The 23,120-nt window shown below is 43.8% G+C and overlaps 1 protein-coding gene across 3 annotated transcripts in view; it reads left to right on the top strand.

Moving 5' to 3' along the window:
* LOC135903823 (galactosylgalactosylxylosylprotein 3-beta-glucuronosyltransferase S-like) overlaps positions 1 to 21,842 on the top strand; it is a 135,936-nt gene extending 114,094 nt beyond the window's left edge. For all 3 annotated transcript variants that reach the window (XM_065434235.2, XM_070538167.1, XM_065434236.2), the window contains 5 exons: positions 10,398 to 10,486; positions 14,093 to 14,352; positions 18,720 to 18,923; positions 19,677 to 19,964; positions 21,420 to 21,842. In XM_065434235.2, coding sequence (XP_065290307.1) covers positions 10,411 to 10,486; positions 14,093 to 14,352; positions 18,720 to 18,923; positions 19,677 to 19,964; positions 21,420 to 21,539 — 948 coding nt within the window. In that variant the 5' untranslated portion in view covers positions 10,398 to 10,410 and the 3' untranslated portion in view covers positions 21,540 to 21,842. The remainder of the gene's footprint in view (positions 1 to 10,397; positions 10,487 to 14,092; positions 14,353 to 18,719; positions 18,924 to 19,676; positions 19,965 to 21,419) is intronic.
* Positions 21,843 to 23,120: the final 1,278 nt, after the last annotated feature.

Raw genomic sequence — 23,120 nt, 5'->3', positions numbered from 1 at the left:
TTCTTTGCGCCTAGACTGCTTCCCAAAGCAGATCGCTTTCAAGATAAAGCCCGCGCCACCGTGCGCGGCCGCACGATGCTGCCGAAGTACAACGCCCCTCCCCCTACGTCCTCTCCCCATCGGTCCTGCGCACGACGAGACAGCGCGCTTTCTTCCCACTCTCCTCCCTTGAGCATACGAGATTTAGCCGCGATCGTCGGCTAACCCTCGCACGCTTTCACTCACCCATACAACATACCGCGCGGCGATGGTGACTGGAGTGTCCATATAATTGCCATCGCAATGAAGATCAAAAATATAATAACAGTAAAATAACACTTTAGGGTGTACAGACACTCGTACTTACAACAGTGAACGAATAAAGAAACAAAACATAACAAAGGACAATCACTGAACAAGCACTACGGCAAAAGCAATTTCGACCATTGTCTAAGTGAATGCGAAGCATTTGCTCCCTAGACGTGGCGCAAATACCGAATAAACTAACGCCCTTCCCGGTGGCTCGCTCGAGGATCGCCACTTGCGCGGGTCGCGGCACGCTGATGACGTAGAATCCGAACCAGAGGCGATCGCATACGATTCGCATTGCAAGGAATTTTACTTCTATACAGTGTTCTTGAAAGACGCGTATCTGGAGAGGCTTTGCACTCTTACGCTCCTCTTAATTTCGTTATCTTCCCTCTGATAGCTTTCATAAAATGTTTCACTTCATTTATTTAACGTTCATTTGCGGTTATGCCATATGATTTAAACCCACAAAAATGCAATTTCGTGACCGCTAGTTCCTGCTACTTGTGTCAGTTCAACAATCTTCCCTGTTACATTAACAAGTGCACCGTTATTGCGATAGCAATTGCATGTGAGGCGGGCCGGTAGCGCGCCTTCTCTAGTCGCGCGCGAAGCACGGAGGTGAAGCGAGGGAGCGGAGGCGTTTTTCTTCGGTGGCTGCTGCTTAAGAGGAAGCTTTAGCTCGGGTGCTCCTATCTAAATACATGTAAAAGGAGAATTCGTTTTTCTCGGCAACCACTTCACCAAATTTATGAGAGTTGTTGCATTTAAAAGAAAAACTTAAAATCTAGTGACTGTTGGTTTTGAATTATTTATTTAGGTCGTAGAGATTTTATTAAAAATTAGCGAAATCTGAAAATTTTCAAAAAACGAAACTATCAAATTTACAACTCTGTAACTCAGCAACCACAAATGATAATGCAATTCTGTGAATTGCATGTAATAGAACATCTAAAGCGGACAAAATTGATATGTTATACAAGAATCTCAAAAACTTTTATAATATGGAAATACAGCTTTTGCAGACCCCTCGTAAACAACGTAAAAAATTCACGTAAGATGTAAAATTACATATCAAATTTGTCCGCTTTCAATGATCTAATTAATGCCGTTCACAGAACCACGATATGTGTTCTTGATGCAGAGCTATGAGTTTGTAAGTTTAGTGCGTCTATTTTTTTCAAATTTCCGTATTTTCGAAAATTCTTGCAACAATATTCAAGCCCTAAATCGAAATTCCGCTGCCAACAGTCACTAGAATTTAAATTTCTCTCTCAAATGCAACAAATGTTATTAAAATCGGTCAAGGGGTTATCTCAGAAAAACGTCTCTGCGTTTTACATGTATTTGAATAGGCCGCGTCGGAGTTGGGCCCGAGCTAAAGCTTCCTCTTAAGGCGCGGCCGTGCGGGCGCGGTATCTTGAAAGTGATCTGCAACATGGCCAAAGTGCGCGCCCGCGCGGGCCTTCAAAGCGATTTGCGATGTTTGCTGAGTGCGCGTAGCGCTTTCGACGTATCGTTCCCGCTGAAGCGAAAGATACATGAAAGTCAATTCGATCGCTGCTGCTGCTGCTGCTGTGATTCAACATTTTGACAGCGATTTTCCGCGCTCATAGAGCGAGTTGTATTCATGTTTACCTGTGCTCGCGTGACGCCGTACTTGCTCATTTAGTTAAAACACGTTGGCGGGCTAGTTGGTCTAAGTCCATGATAAAATGTGTAAGCGCGACTGAAAGAGGACGCAGAAAGAAACAGACACACAGAGAGAGCGCTGTCTTTCTCTGTGTGTCTGTTTCCTTCTAGGTCCACGTTCAGTCGCGCATACGCATTGCAATGTTGTTGATTTAGTTAGTAAGTGAATGTTTGCAAATTTGTACGGGATATAAAGCTACTATTCTTACTTCGTATAGGTACTTACTAATTTGCTATCGCAATCGGTGTTCGCCTTGCCGGCGAAACTGAGTTTTTTTTTTTTTTTTGTCTGAACGTTACAAACCCACTCAAGTGCGCACTGTGAATCTGCGCACGCTAGTAATTTATCTTGAGGCTGACTAGCCGCAATAAACATATTCGCTTCCAATATCGCGTAGACTTCTGCCGGTGTTGGTGTGGCAACACGACAGAACCTACACATGCCTGGTATCCTTAATGTTAGTATAGCAAAATCATCCGCTGAACTGCCTTTGGTGCACGAGCAATCTATGTACACCTATCATGCACCAGCGTGTAGATTGTACACTTGGAACATTACTAATTTTAATGCAACGAAGGAGAAACTTCATACTTTTTCTTCATTCCCTCGTTGTTTACCAAAACTTCGAGCTTTAGATATATCCATGATGGCAGTAATTCATCGTTGTGTTCAAAAACGGGAAATATTGATTCATACCCAGCCACTTGTGAATTTAAATTACACCCATTTCTCAATGGCAGCACTTCCGATAACTTGTGGCACTCATGCTGAGTAAATATATAAAAAAAATGTCGTAGTGTCTCACCCTTCCTCAATACAGCGACTATAGGGCTCTTTGCTTCTGAGATGACTAGTGTGCTTGACGTCGACTTAGGAACTCCAAGTAAAAGTTGAAGATTTCTTGCAATCAATAACTACAACTTGCTGCCTCATAAGCGTGGCACACTGTTGCTGACTCGCAATCAATATCCTAAAGCTGATAGTACTAAAGTAATGTGACAGTTCAAAATGTTATCGGTAGGAATTCACCACCGAGGCCAGATGTCTTAGAATTCGGATAACACTGCTCATTTTCTTTCTTTTGTACTTCCATCTAATGGATCTATACTAACCACACAGTGAGCACACTAAATCCAGCCCTAATCAAGAGTAATTTCAAGAAATGGATGAATTTTCTCAATTTCCAACTCCAATTTCCAATTTCGTCAAGAGGATGTTCAAGTCATTAAGAGGTTTTACTGTGAATGATAGGACTGCTGACTTTTCAGCAAACAAGCTTCTGCTCGCGTTCTTGTAGAAACTCATTTACTTAAGCGCCATTCGCAAAGCTCCTTCTATTATTTGGAGTGTTTAGCCTGAAATCCAACTGCAAATATCATCTGCCTATATTGAGATATGTTAGGAAAGATAACGTATTCGAAAATACTGCAAGGCAATTGCGCCATCACTGGATTGAGTAACGCAGGACTTAGCAAGCTTTCTGCGGAACTCCATGTTTCGTCGTACATTCGCAGGTTTTTCCGTTGCTAGTATTGAGAAGATTCGTCTGCCTCTCAGGAAATTTTGTATTAGACGCAGTGCCTTTCTTCAAGACAGCGCTATCTTTGGGATCGACCCACAACTGCTAACGACGTAAAAGTTAAAAAGAGCTAAGAATAAGTTATTATTTTAAAACAAAGGAGAAAGGAAGAAGTTCGATTGCTGATTCTTAGGCGCTTAAGTATTTTTTTACTTAGTCCTTGAACTTAGGCTACCAGAGGGCCCTTTCAACCGGTGACTTGGCCATCAAGAAATCGATCACCGTTCCGGCGCCGACTCTAGATTCACTTCTGTTTCGGCGCGCCCTGAAGCACAGGGACCAGCAGACGAGAGCGGCGAGAGCACTGTGCCAGTCAACGCTTTCTAATGGCACACGAGGGCCGCGCAGCAGTCAAACACTCCACGGTCAGGTGGCTCTCAGGAGCGCAACGGCATCTTTAGGCCACGACGACTAGTGCTTGGCGTCTCAGGACTGGAGACGGTCGGGCTCGCTGGTATTCTATGATGCAACACCGTAGCGCAGAAACAAAGGATGAGACAGAATGTAAATTACATATACGAGCGCTGACTTTCAACTAAAGCTTTATTTCTAATACAATGCTATATACTATATGCATGTATGTTTATTTCATGTACACCGCCACGAGCCTTATGACCGGCAGCGCGTTCTGAGAGCACACATGATTGCCAGTAAATTGGTCCAACAGTCGGAAGTAGGAGAACATGGGAACATTATCATCAAGCTGGTGCGACCAGTTATTGACGCCGCAGTAAGCGCTGGCGCCCATCCCGTGACCATGATCGAGGCTAGCCAAAGCGAAGCTAAGAAGCCCTGCGTTTAACGAGACATTAACCTACGAGCCAAGCGAAAAATATATTGATCGTGATGATGTACATTTCACTTTTGTGGCATACAAGGAAAAGCGACCCGAGCAAATCCCCCTTGTTTTCTGGCCATCAGAGGAGGGTCGTAAATTGCTAGCAAAGAGTCTTCAAGTGTGTTTGGGTGTCCCTCGTGCAACCTCTAGTTCTCTTGTCATTTCAGAGACACGGCATCAACCATTCCTCGTTATCCGAACTGAATTGTGCAGGCATGTGTTCCGCCTAATTACTCGACACGCTTATTGTCAACGCGACAAACATCCTGCACCATTAAATTTATAAAGAGATAAACATGTGCCATTCACAGCAATATCAAAACCACATCTATATTGCCGTCTAGTGAGTGCTGAAGATGAATACCACATATCCACCACCATCTCTTGCCGTTACAAATATCGAATAGTGTGTGGAAGGACCCATAAAAAATGAAATAGGTCCATGGTGGCTGGCAAACGAATGATGCTGTGTTATATACACAGGTAGTTTTTTTTTTTTTTTAGCTGAACCAAATTTTTCAGGATTGCCTATGGCAGATAACACAATTCCAACCCTTGATCTAAATTACTCGATGAGGCGGCAATTCCTTCTACCTGAAATCAGAATGTTCAATTGAATAATTAACGTAGTTCATCTAATTAACTTCTTAATTATTTACTTCCCGCCATATGTTTTAATCTACGAATTATAGGCGCTATCGTTCTTCAATGCATAAATCAGCGTTTCTTGAAGAGTAACTGGAACGCCAATGCATTTCGTCAGACATTTTCAAAAATAATATCTCTGAACTGGTCCTGTCCAGAGAATTCATTCTAAATGGATACCCCGTGCTTAATTCGCACGGCGTATCACGGCAGAGCTACCTGACCCAAAGGAGCTACCTTGTATTCGCCGAAGTGGGTAAAACTACTGACCAGTACACCAGCCATGGAGTTTCATAAGGTGGCATTTTGAGCCCGGTTTTGTTCAACCTGGCTATGACTGGGCTAGCGGAATTGCTGCCAATGTCGGTCAATCGCCATTTACGCAGATGACATCTGCATCTGGGCTTCAGGAGTAACTCGCCCGTAGGTTCGCGCATGGTTACGAAAGGCTGCAGCGATGACGTCTAATTATCTTCAAAGACAACGGGCCTCCAAGTTTCAACAGAAAAGTGCGCATTAGTCGCTTTCACGCGAAAATCGATGATTGGATGACCGGTGTCTATCAATAGCCAGCCTATCTTGCACATGCAAACCCATCAATTTTTAGGGATCATTGTCGATCGCGACCTTTCCTGGATACCCCATCTATCCTACATAAGGAAGAGACTCCTCTCTATCAGTCGTCTTTTCAAAGCTATTGCTGGAAAAGTATGGGGACCAGCGGTGTGTTTTGTGATTCAAATGTACAGTCGAGCGCAAAAGTTTAAGGGCCAAACAATGAAATCTTCCTTACCTCAGTAAGGAAGCCTTCATTGCAGTGAGGCTACCTTATGTCACTCTGAAAGGTTCCTTACTGAGGCGCCCTCGGTGAAGGCTTCCTTGGTGCTTCCTTCGTACTTCCTCAGCATAAGAAGCCAAACAATGAAATCTTCCTTACCTCACTAAGGAAGCCTTCATTGGGGTGAGGCTACCTTATGTCACTCTGAAAGCTTCCTTACTGAGGGGCCCTCGGTGAAGGCTTCCTTGGTGCTTCCTCAGCGTAAGGTAGCTCCAAAGCTACCTTCATGCGTCCTTACGCCGCTCCTGGCCCTGAACGAGCGCTTCACCTCACTGCTTAACCACGTGGCATTCGCTTGCGCATGCGCACTGTCACCCACCTGCGGAGAAGCGCGAGCACGGTACGTCTTGCCAGGCATGTTCGTTTCAGTCACACGTGCGGCATGAAAGCGTTGCTAGGCGTTGCTAGGCGTTGCAAGACGCCGGCGTGCCAGCGTTGCTGGAGCACATCAAGTTTTGCACTGTAATGCTCAACTTTTTTTAACTTTATTAAACGAAACTAGAAGAAAGCGTCCACGCTTCTCTATATTAGCTATTCAATTTAAAGATTGTGCGACGATACAACATTTTTTAATAGAATAATGGTGTTCGGGGAAATATTTGAAGAGATAATCTCGAACCCAGGCACGCGGCAACCGCTCCTTAGGTGAGGACGGGTGAAGGGAGCTTTCAGAGTACGCTTGCTTCCTCCATCGGTCCTTCGCTCTAAGGAGGCCTCACGTAAGGTTAGGAAGCGCTCGAAGGAAATGAACTAGGGGTGTGCGAATATTCGGAATTTCGAATACGAATCGAATATTTTCCATATTCGAAGCGTATTCGATTCGAGAAATGCATGTTCGGAAATTCACGAATATCCGAGGACGGCCGAATAACGGTGGAAACGGCGAATATTCGGATAGACTGCGAATAATTGAGCAATTAACCAATTGTATGCTTGCTCCGCATTCTCCTAAGAACATGTTTATTAACTGAGAACTTCGCATGATCCGCTCATTATCTGTATGCTCTGTTTCAGTCTATCTGCTTCAGGCATTTGAGACATGATCAGTTTCGGTTTCTTTTTCACCAAGCTTTAGAATTCCAATTATTTTGGAATGTCCCATTGCCTTGAAGGTTGCAAAGGCAACTCAGGGTTTTCTAACATTGATTCAAAATGTATCAAGGCTCTTTGTGCGGAGTGGAAATTTGATGAAGTGGCCAGCCTAGGCATGTTTCTTTATGGCCACAGTTCATCAGGCATCTGGTCAGATGATCTGGCTGAAAAACCTTGTGACAAGGGAGCTCCAGGAAGCCGTCGTGGAACACCGTGGGGACACCACCGTGCCAGCGTCGACTTCGTGTCCACTGGTGGCATCGAGTGTATAGAATGCTTTTGACGATCTAGTGATGAACAAAGAGAAGACAGATTTGGCATCTGCGCCTGAGAGGGAAGTTACAGACTACGCGCAAATGCCTCTTCTAGAAAGGGGCATGAATCCTTGTGAGTGGTGGCAGTCCATTGGCCGCTTCAGGTACCCGCTTTTAAGTGCACTCGCCCGGAAGTACTTGGCGATCCCTGCCACTTCAGTTCCTAGTGAAAGAGTCTTTTCTGCCGGTAGAAATGTGACAGTGCATAGAGAGCGTTTACTTTCTGGCCATATTGAGAAGTTAATTTTCCTTCACGACAATCTGTAACAAGCGTTCTAACTGACTGAGGGCATTACCTGAGTCCACTATCTATAATTGAGTACCTCTTTAATTTGAAGCAACCTTGTAAAATGCAATGTTATTTTTAAAAGGGTAATAAAGCTATTGTTACCTGTCTTGCAATTTTTTAATACTTCACATGTATTCGATATTCGATTCGATATTCGAAGAGAGTTCTTCGACTTATTCGTATTCCATTCGTAATCGAAAATTTCAATATTCGCACACCCCTAAAAGGAACGTTTTATTGTTTGGGCCAAGCTACCTTCATGCGTCCTTACGCCGCTCCTGGCCCTGAACGAGCGCTTCGCCTCACTGCTTAACCACGTGACGTTTGCTTGCGCGTGCGTGCTGTCGCCCACCTTCGGAGAAGCGCGAGCACGGTACGTTTTGCCAGGCACGTTCGTTTCAGTCGCGCGTGCGGCATGGAAGCGTTGCTAGGCGTTGCTAGGCGTTGCCCGACGCCGGCGTGCCAGCGTTGCTGGAGCACATCAAGTTTCGCACTGTCATGCACTGCTTCTTTAGATTTAGTAAACAAAACTAAAAAATAGCGTCCACGCTTCTCTACATTAGCTCATCAACTTAGAGATTGTGCGACGATACAACCTTTTTTATTGAATAGTGGTGTTCTGGTGTTCGCCTAAAGCTTTTAAGAGATAATCTCGAACCCAGGCATGGCGGCAACCGCTCCTTACGTGAGGACGGGTGAAGGGAGCTTTCAGAGTAAGCTTGCTTCCTCCATCGGTCCTTCGCTGTAAGGAGGCCTCACGTAAGGTTAGGAAGCGCTCGAAGGAAAGGAACGTTTCATTGTTTGGGCCTAAGGGCCAGAGTTTCCGCTAAATTTCTTTTTTTTCTTCTCGGCCTTGGCATAAAGACTGAAATCAAGTGTACTTCACACGTGCGCCTGCTTGACGTGTTTATTTTTTTCATACAATTTGATGTTGCACGGCTGTGCTTGGAGAATTTTTCTTTTTTTTTGCATATGCCGTGGCTTCTAGACTTTTGCACTCGACTGTACAAAGCGCTATTCATGAATTTTCTGCGTTACAGCCCTCCGGTGCTGTCAAGCACCCGGAGGACAAATCTCAGAGTGCGGGAGAGGATGCAAGCTCAAGCGCTTAGAACATTTCTCAGTCTACCGCGATGCGCTTCAACAGCCGCAACAATTGCCATCGCCAGTAAACGTCCCATCAGTACGTATATCGCCACAGACACACTAATAAATTATCTTCGTCACCTTTGCCTACTCTAGTGTTAACGTATGGCTTTTGTCTCGGAAAGTAGACCAGAGGCAACTTTTTCGGGCATTGAAGCCTTGTACTGATCCTCTCTTCCATCCGATTTTACGCCTGCAGCAAGATCGCCTTGTCCTTTGTGGTGTCTCCTACAGCCACAAGGGCGGCTTTCCATTTGATCAGTTGGAATGAAGTCCGACTTGTCAATATGTGCCCTGAATCAGGCCGCTCTACATCTACTGTCTGATTCACACTCCAATCGAGTTCATATTTATACAGATGACTCTTCGACTCTAACCAGCTCTACTGGTGCGGTGGTCATTCCGTCGATGTGAATCTACAAGAAGTTCAAGATCAGCCACGTCACAACATCGACGCTCTCCGATGTAGCAAGTCACCAAATCACTGGGCTATCTACTGTTACTCAAAGGCAGCCCTGCAATCACTTTTATAACTTCTGCGTTGCAGCCCATATACAGCAGAGATACGATTATGCTGCCATGAAGAGATGGACAGAGGTCCCAACAATGTATTTCCGTTGCTACCTGCGCACTGCAACATTCCTGGCAATCAAAGTGCCGACAACGCTGCATGTGAGGCACATGATGCATGTGAGGCACATGATGCATGCGAAAGCACCTCGATACCATTGTCGAGAACGGATGCAGCGCGGCACCTCAGCGGTCTTGCCCATATTATTACTCTAAGGAAATGGAACTCACCAGAGTTCACCGACCGGCGCATATATGCCATAGACCCACATATGACATTGCAACTTTTACCTGGTTGTATCCGATGGGAAGAAACGCTACTGTGCCACCTGCGAGTAGGAGTTCCTTTCGCAAACGCCTACTGACTCCTAATGGGAATGGCGGAGAGTAACGACCAAAAATATCCTGTGAGACTGCCCCGCATATTAAAAGAAGAGTGCCCTTCGGGCAGTTTTGGAGCACTTAGACGACCGGCCTTTCACAGAAGAGATTATGGGTTCGTGGCCTCGTGCGTCTGCTTTGTACAAGGCCACAAAGGCGCTGGTGCGTTTCTTGAAATGCACCAGCCTGTGCGACCACCTGTGACGTATTCAGCGATGAAGGCTTGTGTGTGTAACAGTGCGAATTGTGAACTGGTTTATCCTTCTTTTCTTTCAATCCCCTTTCCCCCTTCCCCAATGCAGGTTAGCTTACCAGGCTCATTCTGGTTAACCTCCCAGCCTTTCCCTTATGACTTCTTTCTCTCTCTTGTGACATTTGGGTATCTTATTGTATCTGCACTATTACTGATAGCTACAATAAGTCAGTTTAATATTTGCATTTTAAAATGTTTACTTCTGGAATATTATCTAACATAATGTGACATTTGTGATAATATGTGATGCATTAAAGTACCACCAATGTGAAAAGAAGTAAACAACGCCATATACTAAAGCCAACATCTCCCCGTCTATTCACATCAATAAAAAGAAAGGTTATCAAGCTTAAGATACCTGATGTTCGCCATGGACTGACTATTTATACCGAGCTTACAATCTCGACGCTCACATCCAGCGATCATTTACTTGTGCATTTGGGTGACCTTATCTCTCCCTGTCTTCCACAGGAGCGGTTCTGTGATGGCGTCACCACTACGAGGAAGAATGCTGCTCGCCGTTGCTGCCCTCGTGTGCGCAACACTCCTTTTTCTATGCGGTTAGTGAATATCGATCGAATGAAGGGAAACAATATAGACTTAAATATGCGTTTTATGGACAGATGCGTTCGCATCTTCTGGAATTACTCGTATAATGTTCTGCCTCAACTACGATCCACACTTGGTATTTTCATGTACCTTGACTAGACTTGAATTTCTTTATAATGAATTATCCGATGTACATGATCTGTTCACCATGCGACAAGCTTTGAAAAGTGCGAGCTGAAATAAATGAACGAAAATCCACAGTCCCGCAAGTAAAACGGGCGCACAACTTAATGCAATTTGTAGAAAACGCTGCTGGCGAAACAGAGGAGCACCACTTACTGTGTATTAGACTTGCTTTCCTTTTTTTGCTGTGTTTTTATTTTTACCATAGGTTGCAAAGTCAATGAAATCAGGTTGAAATATTAAGGCATATAATGTTTGGTTGGCTCATCATAAGTACTCGTGGTATTTTTTCCCCCAAAGATCACACTACTTTAGCGTATTTAGTGCATGACATCAACAGCGAGTACGACGCAAATTTAAAACTGTCAGATCAACAAATGAGGCCGCATAATCTTTTTTTCTTTTTGCACTAACTACGGCTTTATGTTGCAATCACGCAAAAAAAGGCAGCTTTTGTTTATATAATGTATAAATAAATGACGGGCATATTTTAAAGCAACATTCATGCAAAGCGCTGTCTCTTGTATGCATATCAGTGTGTGAGCATCTCCGACGCTTGTGTGCCTACAAAAACAGGATCGACCATGTGTCTCCAACCCTCATATATTCCTTATGCACGTCATGCGCGGCGCGCGCAAATTAATATCGAACGGTCCTAAATTTGAGAATGTACTCGCACTCCGCCAACAAAATGAGTTCGCGTATACACACAAAATACTTCCAGTCTCTAGAAAACAAATGTGGAAAAGAAGCATGCGCAATCAGAAAAAAAACAAAGTCGTATTGCCTTTAGTCACGGACGGTTGCCGGGAATTTTGACAAAATGCAGCAAAACCACTGAAGTATGCTCGGTGTCTGAGTTTAAGAGCATTATAAGAGAAAGTGAAACGTAAACACGAGTTCTTGTGGCACTGTTATTACTTACGGCAAGATTTAGAGCCAGTACTGACGAACGCACACTAAGCCTATATTGCCATGGAGCGGTTCTTTTGACATAAACCCAGGCGCGCGCATAAGGGCGCTATATAGGCTCTCTCATCAAATGCCTGGCGCTAATGCCCAGCCAGGATTCCACGCGAGTTACACGGGCATGAACTCACAAAAACGTGAGCGTGCATTACAATCCATTAGTGACTGAAGTCACTCAATGTTTTCGTTCGCCTTTATAGCACCGCAGTACATGCTGCAATGATACGGAACGCCAAGTGACCAAATCAGCGAATTGATTTACGGTTAGCGCGCATTTCCTACCTCAGTTTATTGAACTTTGTAAAGGCCGTAGTATGTATAAAATTGTAGCATCAGCTCTAAAGTCACACGGTATGCATTATTTGTTCCTGCTTCAGCGGTCATCACTGATACGGCTTAGAGAAGCGCAAATGCCGTTTTCACTGAGTCGTCAAACACGTGGAAACTTGAAGCTTCAATGTTTCAAAAAAAATTTTTTTTTCATTTTTCTCAATTGATGCAACTATCAGAGCCCTTGTAAAACATAATATTCCAATAATTCGCTCAAGTGGAACTTCATTGTTTAAATGCGCGCGGTTTCATTCAAGTATGTATGTCGTCCAACAAAAGCATTTACCCCTTACACACTTCTAATGGGCTAAAACTATTTGTTCTCTATACATGTTGCTTCTTTTTTATACTATCCTTTTTTATAAAAAGACCATGAGCGTATACCAAACGTGGCGTTTTTCGAAGAGGCGGACATGCTTTGTCTCGCGTGTTTAAAAGAAAGACTGATGAATATGTGTTAATTAACCTTTCTATAACAGCATTAAGGACAGCTAATTATATGGCAAATGTGGAGGCCGTCACAGTTTAGTGCACCAATATTTTCTTTATCTCGAAAATTGCACTTAATTCAAGATATTCATCAAGGAATTTCAACGCTCAATCCAAGAAATATCGAAACCCAGCGGTCCGCACTGCTACGTCAGACGGAAGCGTCCCGTGACGAAGCGTGTGACGAAATTTGAATGACGGTGTGTCGTGGCGTGCACTAACACGACACGTTGTGGCAGATGCTTGCCATGAAAAACGTGCACTCAAAGAACTGTATGCGAGTGTTCTTGCATTCCACGCTCATCGGGATGCGGCCACCGCGGATGGAATCGAACCCACGACAGCGAGCTCAGCAGCGCAACGCCGCAGCCACAGGGCCGCGCCGTTCAATGTCACCTTGTCGATATCTCTAAAGCCCACAGACCTGTTAATAACGTTCAACGCCTTATTAGAGTTTTTTAAATTTATAATATTTGGATTTCCACTTCTTGGTATGTGCTTTTGGTTACGGTTTCACTCTTGGCCATTCCTCCTGAACTAGTATGGCACAAGTGTCATAGGATGGCGAAATGTATTTACATACGGATGCGTCGTACTTCTCAGTGCATGTTCCTCTCATCATCACTGTTCTCAGAAAAAAGCGTCAAACATCGCCTTTTTCTCTGCGGCATCGCTGAGACGACGTTAAACGGCATGTATTGGACCGCTTCACAAAAGCTTCATTTCGCATAGATTTTAATCTTTAGTCGGGTCTGCGAAACAGCAGGCATACCTCTGTTTTAAATTCTTCTTTTCTTGCACCAAATTTTTTTTTAAATTTCGGTGCAAGCTAAATTAATATGGTTTTTCCGTAAATATTCTTCGGTTTTGCAAATGAACATGAAGCGGTTTGAAACTGTTGAAACTGTAATTTTTACACTCCGTAGTTGAAACGGAACTGAAACGTTTTTAGCGAAGCGGAACGAAAACCAGAACCAAAGAATTTTAATTGCGGTGCTCTGGTTTACAGGACATGATTACGGCTACCATTTGTGGGGGCTAATGTCGCTTGTGCAAGTTAGTTGCCCGTAAGAATCTCAACAATGCATTCGCAGCCCTCTGCTGCGATAGCTTGTGAAGTCTAGATTCCGAAATGATTTTCTCTTGGAATGGTCTGTCAGTAATGCGAGCTAGTGCAGTCGCGAGCTATTGCCTCTCGTACACTGTATCGAGGACAATCATTCAAAACAATGTTCAAGGGCCTCCTCGCCACCACAGTAATTACAAACAACTTTCTCAGTCATTCAATAGGCAAAGCAAAATATTTTTTAAAGCTACTCCTAGCCATTGACGACAAAGCAGGGTGGCCTCTCGTTGGCAGAGTCCTCAGGTTGGCAGAGCCAAGCGAAGAGTCCTTCCTTCGCCAAAGTCACCAAGCATGCTTTTGATGAAGTTGTGCCCTCCCACCATAATGTTCACACCGAACGGGGGTATCCTTTTCCCATCTTATCTGTTTTTCTTTAACAAAATAATCAGCATAAAACGCACAAAGCATCACGGTTATGTTGTTTATGCGTTATGTGTGTGCCACTTTCCAACTGACTCAGCGCCACGTCCCACTGTGGGCCATCGTGACGGCAAGAAAATGAGGCGACGAAATGTTTCAGGCTATCAAAGCAGGACATTCGGAGGTTGGAGGGCGACGAACAGTGACGCGCCGGTGAGCTGCCCGCAATGGAAGCCGCCGCCATCGGAAGAGACGTTCACTGAAACCAAAGCTCCTGCGATACCGACCGTGTACGTGGTCACGCCCACGTATCGTCGGCCGACCCAGATGCCCGACCTCGTGCGCGTCGCCCAGGCTCTCATGCTAGCCACGGGAGTGTTCTGGGTTCTCGTTGAGGACGCCATCCAACCCACGGAAGCGGTATGATATTATGTGCTTTCATGTAATGATTTACGGATACTGCGGGCCTAGTTTCTGGCCAAGAGCGAGATGCATCATGATTGAAATAAGAGAATAGTACAAGATACGCAACACTTGAAAATTGAGAAAAAGAATCAAAACACGAGAGAAAGAGAAAACAAGGGTAGGAAAGGCAGGGAGGTCAACCAGAACAGCATCCGGTTTGCTACCCTACACTGGGGGTGGGGGAAAGGGGAATAGAAAGCGGAGGAAAGGGAGAGGGTAAACACTGAGTACGTGTGGGAGGGACACCAAACACTATAAACGGTCTGTTAAGCCCGTGCACTTCAAGTACCGCACTAGTGCACGAATCGATTTTCGAGCCAGTGACGGGTGTGGCCACGGTCCGAGTATCTTTGACTCGGTGAAAGGTCTCGAGTCCAGTCTGCATAAAGTAAACACGAATTACAACAACAGGCTACGAGCAGCGCACTAAAAAAGAATTCTTTTATTAGCACCCTTTCTAATTAAGCAATTTTCTTCCAAGTGTGTGTCTTCCAAATTATACAAGCTTGTTCAATTGTGAACCTGATATAAGCATAAAAGGCTATTATTTTTGTTTCTCTAGTGGCACCTTTCAGTTGTGTTTAACAAATCCCACTTTCATGAAGTAGAAACTGGTCTGCCAAATTGCATTTTGCTGATCGCAGACTTGCAGATGTTTGAAATGCGTACTGAGCATGAAAACTTACTAGTTAGTGTCACACGGAAATAATTGTAAAGGCCAACGTCTTCGAAACGCTTTATATAACGGGAGAATGAAATCGCTAGCCATCTCTTCCTTTTTTTTTTTAATTCGCAAGAATACCGTTTTATTCTTGTAGGTTCCATTCCACATCGTTAACACCGTTCATTTATATCGACAAAACTTTCTGCAGCAGAGCATGATCACTCGCCGAATGTATTCATTTCCGAAACTACGTATTTGTCCCCAAGCGATGGAACAAATGCTTCTTTCGGTACCGCATCAACTAAATCACTTATCCACCATACCGCGTGTGTGAAGCAACGCACTGACTGACCAGGACAAAGCGGAGAGGCACAAGAACTCACGACACTCGCTGCCCTCGCAACCACTTTATTTGAGAACAAGCACTTCATATTGTCAAAGAAATGAAAAGCAAGATTAAAATCACTTTTAAAGTAAAAAACCCGCACTGAAATAAAGTATTTGCGAGTGCACCAAGTTTCGTGTGTTTCTGTGCCTCTCCGCTTTGTCCTGGTCAGTGCGTTGCTTCACCCGCACGATGTCATGGTTAGCCACCAGCTCGCCCAACATTCCACGTTACTAAATCATTTAACATTAGAAACAATAAAGATCTTAACACACTTTCGAATGGGACATCAGGAGTAATGCTTAGAACAGACAAAACAACCTCTTATATCTCTACAAACTGATTTCGTTGTTCAAGAGACATAAATAAAACTCTCGAAAATTCGCACACTGTAGACACGAGCTAAGGTATTGCATACATAGTTCTCTTAAATTCATGTTAGTATGGCAACACGTTATTGTTTAATAAAAAGTTGTGTACTTAATCTACAACATGTTCTAATAATTAGCTGCAGCTACTGGTTATAGAAACCGGCCGCTAATATTCTAGAGAACATCTGTCTTGTTCTTTTATTAAGAAAATTGGCGCAGCGCGCGTTGTACTCCAGTCGCCTGGTATTTCACCCCATTCATGCGACATCTTTGATAGGCGGGTGACAAAATGTGATTTAGCTCGGCATAGCGCGTTAAAATTCGTTTCATATCACATCAGGTGCAGAAGATGTTTTCAATTGTTAATATTTAGTAACACACATATATAACACTTCCATGCGTTATTAGTACTGCTATGAATGTAGTTAAACAGCTGTTTAGTTCGTATTAATAAGGTTCTGAAAATGCGCTCGCAAATATTTATTAAAATGACGCGACTTGTGTCACCTCAGTTATCGTGCAATCAGCCATAATTTTGAAAATTTCTTCTCTACGTTCACTTTGATGAGGCTAGAATTTTCACCCACCGTGGTTGGTCAGTGGCTCAGGCGTTGCGCTGCTGAGTTCGTGACCGCGGATTCGATCTGAGCCGCGGCGGCCACATTTCAATGGCGGCGAAATGCAAGAGCCCTCGTGTGCTTCGATTTCAGTGCCTGTTAATGATTCGAGTGCACAGACGGTCGAAATAGCCCGGAGTCCCCCAGTACATCGTGCCATGTAATGAGATCGCGGTTTTGGCATGTAAAACCCTATATCTATATATTCTTATTAACACACTTTGAGCAAAGACTATCCTCAAATATTTCAATAAGAAAAAATCTGCCTGTAGCTCTTTTGACACTTCTTAACAACTTTTCTTTCGTTTCAGTAAACCATGCTGTACTACTTTTTGTGCTGCCTTTGAAGCTTTTTAACTTTACGTTTAGTTTGGGTTACTTCAGGGATGACCATGGATTAAGATGCAACTTGTCTTGATTTTAGGCGACCCGTAAATTCTGAGGGCGTTAAACTAGTTTGCGCGTCTCAGTCGCGAGCCGTACACGTGAGAGTGGCCTTTACCACACGTTGTTTCCGGTTACAACAATTATCGTCACAATCGCAAGTGTAAAAGTTCTGCGAAATTTGCCTGCGCAAGAAATATTGCCACGTGTTTACGGCGGTGAAAGGGAGTACATTTCTAGTTTATGATGAATTCATTTTCCTATAAATTTTGATGTCAGTGTCGCTTTTGGCTGGTGTCATGTGCTCCCCTAAATCCCAATCGCCATGTTTCGGCGTGACCAGTTGATGCAATTTATGAATATCTCCTCGTAAGAACTACATCTGTACGTGAAAGATTCTTGTATTTTTTCTGACCTCACACCCATTTCAGTGATTATAGATACATCTGAAAGGTAACAGTGATCCTCTTCTATGCATTCGTTAAAAAGTGATAGTCCTTAGTCTCCTCTTCATCGAAGTGCGGTCTAGAGAGACACATATGACGGTTCTTGGAATTCAATAAAACCTCGGTTGGGGCTACTTGGTACATGGTATTTTGAAGGTGAAAAATTCAGCGCAAAACCCTTTTCACTATACCATAGTCTGTAATGATGAGTATATGTTGGGTTTATTAGCGCAGAAGCCAGGACCGCAGTATTTATATACAATAACATGAGTAATGTGCAATCAGGCACTAAGTTAATCTTTCGGTTTGTTTAGTCGATCAGTAGGAGAACAAGCGTCAGGACTAAACACGTTATTCAACAAAGATTTTTTTTCTTTGGCTGGCAATATCAAAAAGAGGCGGCAATTAGTTCTCACATTACGAAAATGTTTTAAAAATACAAAAAGCACAAAGCAGCCTCCAATTGTATCTATAGTGACTGTAAATTATTCTGCGGGACCTCCTCTTCACTTCATTTAAATATAGTATCTGCTTAATTTATCATTACTTTCTCCAAGTAAGCAAACAGAAACACTGGTGCAAGGCTGAAGTCACTGAAAATGTGTGCGAGGGTAGCTATGGGCCAGTTCTTCATTGTCCTCAACTCGTTTATAGCGTTCCCTAAGCTTTCAGAGATGTATATGTTATTAAAGTTCAAGGATTGCTATAATTTATGGCCTCGCACCCGCTAAGATAACCACACCAAGCATCTCCGAATTTTTCACACTTCTAGCTTGCTTGAGTGTCTCTGGGATGGTTGCCCAGCAGATGGTTGAACAGCATTCTGGTTGATCATTACCTTGGTCGGTTTTCTCAAGCGTTACGACCCGAAACATATCAGAAAAAATTTTGGTCATGAGCAAATTTTGTTTGAAAGAAATGCAGAAAACAACAGGGTGTTCTACAAAACCTCTCATTCCCTGTATTTTCATTAGCAGCACTTATATTAAACCGATATCAAGCCATCACGTATATTCATCTTCACGAATTCGTGTAAACAGGCGTAATGGCCGGAGGTGCCTACTTAAGAAAGGAGTGGATTAGAATTCGAGTGAACTACTGGCACGCCAAAGTAATGAAATAAAGGGATTGGGGCACAGCCGGCGTGTGCTCTAAGGACCTCACCACTAAGCTGTATTGTGCATAAAAAGAAAATTTTAACACATTTTGACAAACACGTGAGGTGAGCCGCCACCATGAAGATATACTTCATACACTTCATGTTTCCGCTGAGGCCTTTTAATGTAATGCACTAGTAAGCTTAAGTCGTTACCATGGCAGTCGCATAAGAATGACTACAGCAAGCGTTATCGAGATGAACCCTTTCTCGCTACTTCAAGTGCGCCGTCGTATTTCTGTCTAATGGTACACTAGTCTGCTTTGCTTTCTCTTATCGACTGAACGTGGTTCATTCAGGTGTCCCGCCTGCTCCGCGACTGCGGCCTCCCGCACGTCCACCTGCTAGGGCCCTGCCCGCCACAGCTCAAAACGCGGTCCAAGGGTCGGGGTGTGTCCGCACGCCGGGCGGCGCTCGCCTGGCTGCAGGCGAACGCCACGCTGCCTGGCGTTCTGTACTTCGCCGACGACGATAACTCCTACGACCATCGGCTGTTCGACGAGGTGAGCCTTCTATCAAGAAGTAGTATAACTTACGAAAGTAAGCGTGACGTGGTAAGGCATCTCCGACGACTCAATGCGAACGTACATTTTCTTGTACTTTAAATTATCAATACCCACCCAGAAACACGCTGGACTCGAAGCGCCTACGTAATTGACCCATAGTCAATAGAGCCCTTCTAATTGTGCAGGTATTAACATCAATGATTAGGGGAGCTTTTGTAAGCTATACGTCAATGCAACCACGCGTATATACGTTTACAGACACGAAGGAACCGGTACAATTGGTTCATCTATTGAGGGCAGCGTGCCGGCACAATAAATTTAGGAGTCTGCATGTATACATGTTTATGTAAGCTGATTCGTCCGCACGTAAAAATGACTCCTCTCTTCGGCTATACAATAAGCGGCAATTTCTTGCTCTGCTGCACTGTTTTTTCTATTTCTTTGCTTCAGTTGATGATGGTCACTAGGTAAAATAAATTTTATACGTTTATTACTATGTGCGTGTGTGTGTGTGCGTGTGCGTGCGCGTGCGCACGTGTGTGTGTGTGTGTGTGTGTGTGTGTGTGTGTGTGTGTGTGTGTGTGTGTGTGTGTGTGTGTGTGTGTGTGTGTGTATGTGTGTGTGTGTGAGTTAACTATTATTGCTACCTTTCGCAAATTATCGTTAGCGCAGTTTAGCGGAGATAAAGCGCCGTATTACCTCGGAACAACGACATGCAATGCATAATACTAAGTTTGCAATAATTCCTAGATCCGGTGGACAGAGACTGTGAGCGTGTTTCCTGTTGGATCCCTTTTGAGAACCGGAGTCAGTAGCCCCGTGGTGGTGGATGGCAGCGTGATAGGCTTTCACGACCCGAGCACCAAGGGGCGACGCTTCGCCGTTGACATGGCCGGCTTCGCCGTCAACTTGCGTCTGGTGGTAAACAACACACACCTCTCTATGCCCCACAGAGAAGGTCGCCAGGAGACCGAATTCCTCGAAAGCCTCAACATATCGCTTGCAGACCTGGAGCCTCTGTGCGATAACGCCACGAAGGTGCGTTGAAAAAGCAACAGCCTCTAAAATTTGCACTGGGCCTTTTCAATTTAGTATGGAGATGGCTGTTCTGGCACGCTGACACGCAGGAGCACCTTGGGAAATTCTATAGGCAAATTACATAGACTTCTGTGCAAGTTCGAAACACGGCGCTGAGGCTAAATTAGAATAAAAGAAAATTTACTGTAAGGAATACAAGGCAAATATGTTGCGGGGTCTCTGGCACCGGAAGTCACAAGTTCGAAGGCTTCAAATTAAACGACACACGACTACCAAGAACGCGGCTCAGTTTTATTGCGACGACGTGTCAAAGATGAATAAACAAGAAAACCGAGAAAGACAAGTAGCTAGTGGAATTTAGGTAGTGCGAAACATGAAAAGGGTGATTTTAAGTACCTACGCGGCAACAAATAGCCGCATTGAAAGATGAAGTTTACCGTATAGTGTCAGAGCGAGCTATTCTGTAGAAATTAAAAAAAACGCCTATAAAGAAGTCTAAGGTTTAAAATGTGAAGACTACTGATGTGGTGACGCCGACATTGGTGCATAATGTGGCAAGTAGAGACATAATTCAAGGCCACTGTGCTGGAGAAGCCACAAACAGCGTGGGTATTGCAGCGAAAGTTGAAAAGGCAAAGCTCAGATTCTTTTGCAAACGAGATCAAAAAGACAATAGCAACATTGGCAAGACCAAAATTGGTATGAATGTTGGTGGACAAAGGAAATTAAGTTTGCCTTAGAAGAGGGGCCAGACTGCAAGGCGCAAGACCTCAAAGCTCAGAAGCTAAAAAAAAGTGGCAAATGATGAAGCCAAGTAGAAGAAATTTCTCGAAATTAAAACAGGTCCAGAGTCTTGCAGCACAAGACTTCTTTTTTTACATTTAGGGTACTTGGATTAGACAAACTGGAAATTAGAAAAACTTAAGCTTCGTCAGAAAATGTTTCAGGATTGCATTAATTTTCCTTAAGCATTAAAGTTTACCTCTACGCGCGCTAGTAAATTCGTGCAAGTATGCCTGCGACCAAGGAAGCATAACAGCGCGTTGACAGCGCGTTGATAAATATTGTTGAATATTGACTCCATTCAATTGGGATGTCATAGTGGTATCTGATAATGTTGCCAGTCAGACTGTTATGCTAGTTGGAAATACTCTTTTCGTGTAACTGGTTCCAAATAATCACAGTAGTATTGCAGCGCTTGTGCGGTCGCCTTATTGTTTCGTTCTTTCGTCCCTAACGCTCCCTTATTTATCATGAAATACCAACTCGATCAGCAGTATATCCTTCTTAGCACTGAAAGTTGGGGTAGTTTGTGTTTGTTCGTTCTCGGGAAGAGGGGACGTGAAGATTAACACCTGTCTTCTGCTTTTCACATCCCGTTTTTTCGCACAGTTCCCATATTGAAGTAATCACCCTGCCTATATTTCTTCTTGTTCTTTTTTTTTTCTTTTCCAGGTTCTAGTATGGCACACGCAGTCAAAGCCATCTGTGTTTCCGGAAGCACAAAGAATAAGGAGAGAATTCCGACTTTTGAAGACCAATCTCGACGCACTGCTACGTTACATGAACTATTAGTGATTGAAACAACTCACGCGTGCGCGTAAAACTGAAAAGATCACAAGTGCGTTTTTTTCTCTGCAGCGCTCATTTTACTCATTGTGCTGGGATGAAATCACGTTCATTCATGTCTCCGTCTGGAGAACGCTGCACCGAAGATCGACACCCTGCTACATGAATTCTTCATGACTCGACTGTCTCGTCAATACGCCGAAATACTAACGGACGATTTCTTTCTTACCTTATTTCTTTCTTTCTTCTTTGTTTCGCTATTATAACATAAAATGTACAAATACAATTCGAACACGATGCTTCCTCTGAAGTTTTCGCAGAGTCCTTTCGTGCAGAATGGACTAATGAACAGAAAGCAGTGATCTGAGCCGAAGAATTGAGGTAAACAAGAGCAGCAAAAAAACAATTAAAAAATCCGCAGCAGAAATGAGCGCATAAAGCGCGTGTGCGAGACATCGACTTTAACAGAGATTGATGTTACCGACGCATTGCACTTTGATGACACCAAATAACCGAGGGTTTCAAGTCTCTTTCCAGTGTCGAATATGCTTTCTTTATTCGTCTGCCTATGACACTGTAATGCGTTTTAGCGCTGCTTTCTTCTAGCTGAGAAGTCTCGTGTCTTCTGCGAAGACTGAAGTTTTGTAACGGTTCTTTTTTAACGGGTTTTATATGGTGCTTCGAGGGTGATGGTCATGAAAAGGAAACTTTGGTATTCCTTGTTACGATGTGCATAATGATAATAAACATCGCGCATTTTTCTCACTATAGTCCTACCCAATTGCTACACAAAACGATGACTTATATTTAAATTTTCGGTAAGCCAGGTGAGAAAGCAAGCAATATCAGGTTAAGTGGGGCACACGTACTAGAGAAATCATAGCTTATTCCTCTTCCTGAACTAATTAGACTTAGAGAACGTGCAAAGCACGTGCAGTGATCTCTAAAGAAATGAATTTGTCTTTCATTTCCCAATGTAGCTTTAGTGTAAGAATTGGAAGACGCCTAATTAAAACTTCACTCCAATGAAAATTGAATATTACACACATATACCGCTGCACATCATCTGTACGGATGCATGTCACTGCAGCTGTCTAATGCAATAAAACGCAGTTGCGTACGTTTTATACGAATAGCATTTGATCCCATCACTCGCTGCAGGCGGTCGTTCTTGATATTGTACGTTGTGCGAATTGTTACGTGCTAACGGGGGCCGCAATCTCGGACGCGTATTTTCGGGTATATCACTTTCGGTGCGTGATGACTGGCTAAGTCAAATGGAACGTATGCTATGAAAGAAATGGTACGCCTATCACTACCGTGACCTTCCCGTCGCCTAGTATCCCAATGCATCGGCAGTATGACAATCACCGCAGTGAGGAGTAGCGTCGGACGAGACGCCAAGCAAATGTAAAAAGGATGGCTCAACTACATCTTGTTTGCGAGAGTAAACATGAAAAACGAATAAAATAGTTGAAACGCCGGCCGAAAAGTACAGGTTAAAGAGTTTATAAGACGTTTCGACTTCCGTGCGGAAGCCTTGTTCACAGAAAATAAACTCGTCGAATAGCCAGCTAGAGTCCGTTT

The sequence above is a fragment of the Dermacentor albipictus genome, chromosome 4 (assembly GCF_038994185.2).
Source record: "Dermacentor albipictus isolate Rhodes 1998 colony chromosome 4, USDA_Dalb.pri_finalv2, whole genome shotgun sequence".
Lineage (NCBI taxonomy): Eukaryota > Metazoa > Arthropoda > Arachnida > Ixodida > Ixodidae > Dermacentor > Dermacentor albipictus.
The sequence above is the reverse complement of the archived record's forward strand: the minus strand, read 5'-3'. Positions and strand labels throughout refer to the sequence as shown.